Genomic DNA, 9,104 nt, shown 5'->3' with positions numbered 1-9,104 from the left:
TAAGAAAATAATAAAGTTTATCAATTAGAAGTCTTAATATTTTCAAAAATATTTTAGAAAAGAAAATGTTGGACCAATTCCACTGGAATAATAGGAGATGATGTTGTGAAAATAAGACACCTAAAATCAAATTCCAAAGGAGTTACTACAATCTTTAATGATAACAAAGTCTAGGGAGAGCTTATGATAGTGAGTGGTTGAATAAAATAGGAAAAGGCCATTGTGAATGACAAACATGAGAATACAAGAAACCAGGTGTTTAGATGGATCCCACAGATCAGTGACCTCTGGAGAATGAAGTGGCTCTAATAGGATGGCTTAGTAGTGGTAGAAACCATTTTTTGATATTCCATGTGTCTGATACTTTCAGCTCTTTTTTTGTTCAAGGAAGGTCCAGTGACCTAACCAGTGATTACATAGGCAGTACATGGAAGAACAAAGATTCAAATCTAAGTTTTTTAGTCCAAAGTGTGTGCCCTTTCCACTGTGCCATGGTTCTGCCTTCAGGAAAATATAATTTCTCATCAAATCTATGGAAAGTTGGGTAAGCTTAACACTGGTCACAATGTTGGTAATGGAAACTCTGGGAGGTGAAGAGGAAAGAGAATATATAGAGAGAAGGAAGCCTTGGCAAAGGCAGAAAGATTTGCTTCATAGTTCTTCTCACCCCAGTAAATTCTTCTTAAAGTTGTCTGACATCATAATGAATGAAGAAACCATGGAGGAAAGAAATAATAAGCAAAAAATTTCAAATATTAGTAAATTCTAAAATTATTTGTATCCTAACATATACTTTTATTATATGTTTTCTTTTCCCAAAAGCACAACATATATAAATATTTATTATATTATAGGAAAACACCATCAGTAGCTGACAATCAATGATTTCTAAGGACTATTAGAGTTGATTGTCAGGAAGCATTCAAAATCTTCACCAAGTGCAACCCATATTTTCCTAATATGTACTTCACAATATCTACATTCTCTCTTTAGACACACACACACACACACACACACACACACACACACCTACAATTGCACTGGAAATACACAGGCTGTGTTAGGAATGGAATGAGTCCCCAAAATATCTCTCTTGCTTCTTCTATGTTAGCTTCACCGACGGCTCAGGAGATACGTTTAGAAGTAAAGATGCTGCCAGTGGGGCATTGGCCTCTTTCAGCCTCTTTAGCTTATTATGCAAGCCTCTAGTCCTCCTTTTCCATCCCTTAAACACTCAGGTCACAACCATGTATCTGAAAGACAGTCCCCCTTGAGGTAGCAAGGCCCACCCTGAGAGGTGAGTTAAAAGGTGTCCTTTTCAATGTGCCCAAATACTCTCAGGCACTAAGATGAGTGTAGAACACCTGGTGGCTGCTTTTTGATGCTTCTGCCTCTTCACATGGCAGCCCATATGGTTTTATGTTCTTCCGTCATATTCCTCCATTTGTCTGGCTCATAAACGTTAGGTGAGTTGAGGAGCTACAGACCTTTTGAACCCTGTGGTCTCAAGGTCCACTTGGTTCATGTCTTCTTACTTGACCTTAAACGCATGTAAGAAGACCCTCACCGAATACAACATTCTCAGTGCCTGTAACAAAGAATAATAATGGAAAGAATCCCAAAGTGCTTTCCTTAGAGCTTATATAGGCCAAAAAATGTCTGAGATTCCTCAAAATTGACCAGAGAGAGTTCAGATACATTGACATATAAATGATCAGCACTGGTAAGATTGAACACTGCCCCCAGGTAGCTGCTGCGGGCCCACATCTGCCCAGTAGTGCAGTAGCTCATCATCTTCCCCTCCATCATCACCAGATCCTGGGGATACTTAGAGTTCCTCATGTAGACCTTGTGGCTCAGGGGCAGGTTGGTGCAAGATTGACCCCGGAAGTATACTTTGGAATATACAAAGTACAGCCCAGTTTCATTGATCACAAGGCCACCCTTCTTATATTTCACTCCAGAAAGCAGGACAATTCCATAGGTGTCTTCCCATTCCAGAGGCATGGACCTTGAGTTGGGCTTGCCTGAAATAAATCCGAAAGGAGCTTTCAGCCAGGAATAGTCATGCATCCAACAAACTAAGTTTCTAAGGCAAAACTGTGGGCCCTTCCTTGAACAAATGTTTCACTCAGAATGACGGCCTGTACAGAACTGGCTGAGGGGTCAGAACTTGATCCATCACAGAATTTCCTCAACATCATTGTCCTATTTTGTCATCCACACAACTGGAACAATAGTATATACCCCTAATCTATTGCAGTAAGAAATTATTGAGAAAATATTAGCTCTCTGGAACAAAGATTTTATTATCTTCAGAACTAGCACCCAAACTGTTAGGCTTTGAAGTCCTTTCCTGAAGGAAAGAGCCAAATCCAAGGAACTCTAAAATTCTAAAGTTGGGAAGGATCTTAGGGACCATCTGGTCCATCATCTCACCTGCAGTAAGAATTATTCAGCCCCTCAGTTTGGGGTAGAGTTTCCTTTTCTTTTTATCCCTACAACGTCATGAACATAACCTAAATCTCTGCAGTACTGAAATTATCATAAATGCCAGTCTTTCCCTATTAGATGTCAAGCTCCCTGTGGGCAAGAGCCGTATGCTACTCATTTTCACATCCCCAAATTGGTGCACAGCAGGTATTGAGTAAGTGTCTGCTGATGTGACCGGATCATTCTACAATTTCTGCCTAAATAATTCCAGGGACAATAGCCTACCACTTTCTGTGATATTTATTCCATTATTTATGATTTTTTTTGGGGGGAGTTTATAATGGGAGTGCCCATACCATATCATTTCACTCCACTTTACAGGCACATATTGAAAGTCTACAAGTGCCAGGAGTGAGTCTCCCTTCTTGCTCCTGTTTATACTCTTGGACAAAGCAGAGTGAAGCTCTTCCAAAAAACCAAGAAAACGCTGACTAAAACAAGTCCTCATTCCTCACCTTCTCAGCTCTCACCTCTTGGATCTGTGCCCCCAGTCCCCTAAGGGACTTTGGAATGACTGAAAAGAATGAGCTCCTTATGGGCAGGGGTCATGTCATAATCAGCTCCAGGTCTCCAATTTAGAAGGCCTTGCCCAGAGAATAGGGGATTGAAGTGTGTTTATAAGACTGACTCAACAAGGAAAATGTTAGTATGATTGAGTTCAAATACTGTCACCAGGAAGTAACAACTCTCTAGAGCCTGGTAATGGAAACCAGGCAGCCATTTTGCCTTTGCCAAAAGCTTTCCCAAACCCTACCCGTACCTTCCAGATACAGACCTGTTAAATGGGCCACTTTCCTCTGCTCCTTTTTTTCAGGGGGTGGACTGGGGTGACCTGCATCATAGAGAGAGGAAAAATATATGTTAAAATGAAATACCAACTGTTATTTTGGTGGGAATTTAAATCCCATAATTTAAAAAAAAAGATTTTAAAACCATAAATGGCAACAGTCTAACATATACTAATCATGTAAGTCTGAACTGCGGGATTCACCATAGTCTATATTTCAGAAACAAAGAGGTAAAAAATAAACCAAATTAAGATTGACATATGTATAAATTATAATGTTACAATAAAATATAATTAATGTAAACGTTTATTCATAATGAGCTGTCATGTCAGTTATTGCATTTAGAACTCACCACAACCCTTTGAGGTATGTATTATTGTCCTACCCCTTATCAAATGCAAAATGAGCTTAGAAGTTGGGTGACTAATCCAACGAGTCAGCATCAGAGATGCGACCACATCCTGGTCCTCTGACTCCAGTTCCAGGGCTCTGTCCACTCTGATTCTCTTGTCCCTAAGACTTACAGGACAGAGACTGAAGAAGACCGCTAATCTGTCCGTGTCGCCAGATCTTCCCCCAGGGACATTTTACAATCTTCCCCAAATTAATTATCTTAAGGCCTCAGACAATTACCTCATATCACTGAGGCCTCAAACACCTTTAATGGCTCCTCCCTGAAGATGCAGTTGTATACAAGTCTCCCCATCACACAATCCCAGCCCATCTGTCCAGCCTTATCTCCTTACTCCCACTGAGCACTGCCACACAATGGGAGTTCTGTGGGCTACACATACCCCCACTTCCCTTCCTCTGTGCCTTTGTTCATGCCATGTCTTTTGCCCATAATGTTCTTTCAAACAGATTTCTGTGTCAAATTCCTAAACATCCCATAAGGACTATCTAGTATACCTCTTTTTTTGGGAAACCCTCTCAAACCTTTTTTGATCAAATATGATCTTCCCCTCTTTTGAAATTTAGGATCACTCTGTCTTCCCCTCTCTTGTCATTTCTGACTCCTCTTCTCTGGGGTAACTACATAAATTATCTTATTCCGCTCAAATAATGACAAGTTCCTTACGATATGTTGAATTCACCAGAGAAGCCCAGTTTCTAACACAGGGCTTGTTACTAGCAAATATCGGACAAATTAAATGGAAGAATAGACTATAGTTCTCAAAACAGACACTATCTCTCTGACTTCAACTATTTCAGACAAGATAGACAGCTGCCACTTAGCTACCACATTCAGCTACCTGAGACTTCAATAAATATTCACACGAGATGCTTGAATATGTCAGGTTCGTGATTAGCCTGTAAAACTCACATATGGTGTGAGAATGGCCCAATTCACAGAGAACGTTACTTGAGCGATCATGACCTCTCTGGTCACCCAAGACAACCCACCATGAAGGAGGTGTTAGTGAACAGGAAAGGCAAAACTGAGTCTCTTCTGCATTCCTACACCGCAAACCACCCAAGCAACTCATCTGGCATTCAGCCATGCACTGGCAGGAAACAGAACCGAGAACCACATGTTGCATATCTTTTTATCCCTCACAGAGCCTAGTACAATGTTATTTTTACAGAACATGCTCACTAAGAATATATGCTGTACATATGCTGGAATAAATAAACTGCAGAGATATCTTAGACACTGGTGATGAGAGCTTCCTGCCCCAGGGTTTTTGCATGTGCCGTTCCCAGTGCTGAAATGCTCTCCCCCAGCTCCACCCCACTCCACAGCACATGCACACAGCCCTTCACTTGTCGGGCTTCTGACTCCCCAGGTGTCAGCGTAAACACCTCCTTAAAAAGGATTCTCAGCTTGTACTTAGTACAGCTTTGGAATTGTATGGTCTGCTTGCTTTTGTTTCGCTTCTTCACCATGCTAAAAGCTCCATAAGGACAGGTCCCCTGGGCTGGCTCATCCTCGATCAGCAGCCAACACCCAACATCTAGCCTCACACATGTGAATGAATAAAAGATTTAATTAGGTAACTGGAAAGAAATGGAAAATGTAAAAAGGAGCAAGTTAGAAAGTATAAATAATCTATAATAGTATCACCCAGAGAAAATCACTGTTAGCAGTATGTAGAACCTTCTAGTTCCTAAGAATATAAAAATGTGCATACATGGTTACATAGTCAGTATGAAACAAAACATATCCTTTTGTAACTTGTCTGTTTATCTAACAATACAGACTGCACAATCCCCAAGGCATTAAATGTCCTTCTGATACATCATTTTTAGTTGCTGCTTATTATGTGCTTGTTTGAATACACCATAATGTATATAACTAATCTAGTATGAGGCATTCAAGTTTCTTCTGGATTGTTTATTATAAATAGGCTCATAAGGAAGTAATGAACATCCTTATATATAAATCTTCAGGCACATCTCTGATTATTTTCTTAAGAGAAATTCTTAGTGATAGGATTACAACATAAACTATTAGTTTCAAGCTTTTGATATGTATTTCTAAAGTGCTCTTCAAAAAAGTTGTAGCAATTTACATGTATACTGGCTGAAACTAATGTTTGAACAGCACTTTTCTCTCAAATCTTTGTTAGTCTGGGTTTTTTGTAATCTTTACTAATTTGATGAAAATTGGTATTCCCTATTTTTAATTTGCATCTCTTTTCTTATTAGTAAAGTTACTGATTTCATTTCCATGTGATAATTTAACAATTTCTGGTTCATCTTGGTTGATCTAGAGAAGATAATACTTACTGGAGTAGGTGGACCTGACTCATCTGGTCATTTGACTTTTAATCACTAAATTGACTCCAGAGAGTGGGTAAAAGATGAATGCTTAGGTACCTATCAGACCAGGCACATTCCACAGATTTTCAAAATGATCTTATTTCAGACATCCTCCAGAGGCTTTATTTTTCTAGCAAATATTTCCACTCTGCTTGTGAACATATGGACTTTTTAACATTTAAGGATTAGGTCACAGATGCAGGGGCCAGAGCTTCCCAACAGTGGCTCCTATAAGAACTTAACAGTCTAGGAGAGTAGACAGGTGACTGGGTTGCCTGCAGTAGTCACATCCAGAGAAACTGAAACTTACTTCACTTAATAGATGGCCAGTGCTGCCTTCTTCTTTATTCTGAGTTTCTAAGGATGAGACCTATTTATAGTCTTTGCAGAGGTATCCTGCTTTTCCTCTATTTCTCATTCCATGCTCACTACAGAGAGACAGGAGTTTCCCTACTTCATGAGGCACCAGTTCAGTACTGGAAAGCCCTGTAGGTGACAAGGCATCAAGAGCCTGTGTTCCTTCTAGCCCCAGTTCCACACTAGGGGTCTTGGGCATATTCACCTAATCTGTCTGGTATTTTGTTTCTCTTCCAAAAAAATGAAATGGCTGGACTAGATATTCTAAGCTTCCTTCCAACTCTAAAACTTCAGTGAATCTCATTGTAAATCTAAATCTAAAATTTCAATGAATCTTAGACTAGTGAAGCACATTGTAAAATCCATCTGTACAGAGCTTGCAAAACTATGCCCTGAAATTTCATGAGATCAGTGTTCAACATATTGTCTTCTTGCCCTAGCTCCCATACAAAGGATTTTCCTTTGTGATCAAGGGTACCTCATGACTGCCTCTGAAGCTGAACATCCTTTGAATGATGGCTGAAGTCTTCCCTTAAGCTTCTCGGTGACTTCAAGAAAAACCATTCTAATATACGGAATTGATTATCCACATTTTAAAAGCTTACATCCTATAAAATATTTTGGAAATAAAGCTTCACTGTAATCTCTTTAGACAGTTTAAAAGAGGAGAGGACATTTCTCAGAAACATCTGTCTCTGCCTTCACTTCGCCTTCTCTTCCCAGGAGTTATAGCCACTGGCACGCACGCCAGGACCAGGGTGTCTGTGGAAGGGGATAGGCCTGGAACCACTGCTCAGGGGGCAAAGGTCCACGGTTGTATATGCGTGTCTCTTTCCAAAGTCAAGCGGAAGTGATTTTGAATTGTGTGCCGTGCTCAACTATATTGATTGTGAGCAATTCAATTCACTTCACATTTTTAAAGCAGCTCAAGGAATCATATTGACCAGAGATTCCAAATTAGCCAGAATTCATCTGATAGTATACATAAGCCAAAGTGTAGGACAGAATATAAGGCATTCCATTAACATATTTCAGTGCTGAGGATCATCTTTAGGAACTCAGTGTACATGTGAAAAAGGACTCACCTATTTGCTTCTCCAAAGATGATGCTGTATGCCTCTGGCTGGTAGACTAGTAAAAGAGAAAGAGAAAAGATGCGTAATAAAAATAAAATTCTTTAAGCGAAAGAGATAGAATCATCAAATAAACCAAGCCCTGGAAAGAGAATCCAAATACCTCAGAACTTTTGCTAACTCAGGCTTTGGTCAAGCAATTTTGCTTCACTGTCCCTCAGTTTTGTGATTTGAAATCGTACCAATATTTTAAGTATTTTCAAGATTTAGTTTGGTCATCTGAACAAATTTACTTCCAAGCAAAACTTAAAAGTTTTGTTTGTTTTTTACTCCTTAAATCACTAGGTATGAGGCAGTAAATGGTTCAACAGACTGAGTTGACAACTGAGGAAAGAAAAACTGTTGGGCTCTGATTCTTTACAAAATAAAAAATATTCCCTTCACTCCTATGAGCCTCCATTTCTCTGCCTATAGAATAGAATAACTAGAACAACCCATTTCTAAGAAAAAAGAGGATTGAAAAGCACTTTGCAAGCCAGGCAGTGGGCCCTCCACCCCCTTATGCCTAGTGCCTCCAGGGCACGGCAGTCTGCCAGCAGGCTTACCTCTCGGAGTTCTGCCAGCTCTTTCTGTAGGTGGAAGAGCTGAAACATCCCCAGTCCCAATCCTACCAAGGCAACCAGAACCATGAAAAACATCACAAGGAGACACAGGCCTGTGCTGTGGTTCCCCCTCTTCTTCAAGGGTGGCAGCGGTAGTGGAGGCAGTGGTGGTGGTGGTGGAGGTGGTAGTGGCGGCGGTGGCGGCGGTGGTGGTGGCCTCCTTTGACCAGGCCTTCTGGGCACAGAGGTTGGACAGGGAAGAACTGTACCTGGAGGGACCCAGGGAGAGCTGGCACTGCTGTCCACCCAGTAGATCTGGGGATATGGGTAATTGAAGGGCTGCTGCATGGCAGCCGGTGAGTCAGGTCAGCCCCAGCAAATGGTTTTACTTCTCAATCCTGTAGAGGCTGAGGTGTCAAGGACAGGACTCCCGTTGCTGACTGCTCAAGAGGAAGCAAGCTGGATCTCTCTTATAGAGTTTCCATAGCTAAGGGAAACACCTCTGTCTTTCTCTTTCTCTATGTCTCTCTCTGATTCTGCTTCTCAAAGAAACACCCACTCACTTTGCAGCTGAAGCTGAGAAGCCTCAAGAAGCTCAGAGCAAACCCCTGGAAGTTTCCGCCCACAATCTTCTGATGACAGCTTTGGAAGCCTCAGTCGCTATCGCTGTACTACCCAAAGAGGTTGGTAGGCTATGCTCACCTTCCTGGGATCCTGTAGAGCAGGTCAGCAGTGGGGTATAGCCCTGTTGGCGTGAACTGCTCCCAGCTACCAGAGTATGGCCAGTGGGGCTATAATTTTATGAATTATAATTGTATCCTTTGTTATACATTATAATTGTATAATTTTAAGAATTCTACCATGTATACAACCAAAAAACTACTTAAAAATCCCAAAATAACTCTAACAAAAATTGTTCAGAACCATATTTTTTAAACTATAAAATTTTACTGAAAATGGCTCTGAGGGGAGAGACCATGGAGTCACGGCCAGAGAAGTCACTCCCACATTTTAGTTTTTGCAGGAGG

General features: G+C 40.8%; 1 protein-coding gene across 1 annotated transcript; it reads right to left on the bottom strand.

Annotated features, from left to right (window-relative positions):
- Window positions 1-774: 774 nt before the first annotated feature.
- Window positions 775-8,626, bottom strand: FASLG (Fas ligand). The gene is made up of 4 exons (XM_017866911.1): window positions 8,080-8,626; window positions 7,487-7,532; window positions 3,269-3,325; window positions 775-2,027 (listed from the first exon to the last, which is right to left on the bottom strand). Exons 1-4 carry the CDS (start codon window positions 8,422-8,424, stop codon window positions 1,633-1,635), a joined length of 843 nt encoding a protein of 280 aa, XP_017722400.1. The 5' UTR covers window positions 8,425-8,626; the 3' UTR covers window positions 775-1,632.
- Between the last annotated feature and the right edge of the window lie 478 nt (window positions 8,627-9,104).

This window comes from Rhinopithecus bieti, unplaced genomic scaffold (genome assembly GCF_001698545.2).
Source record: "Rhinopithecus bieti isolate Rb0 unplaced genomic scaffold, ASM169854v2 scaffold_1853, whole genome shotgun sequence".
NCBI classification, from domain to species: Eukaryota; Metazoa; Chordata; class Mammalia; order Primates; family Cercopithecidae; genus Rhinopithecus; species Rhinopithecus bieti.
Note: the sequence above shows the minus strand (reverse complement) of the source record. Positions and strands in the feature narration are given on the sequence as shown.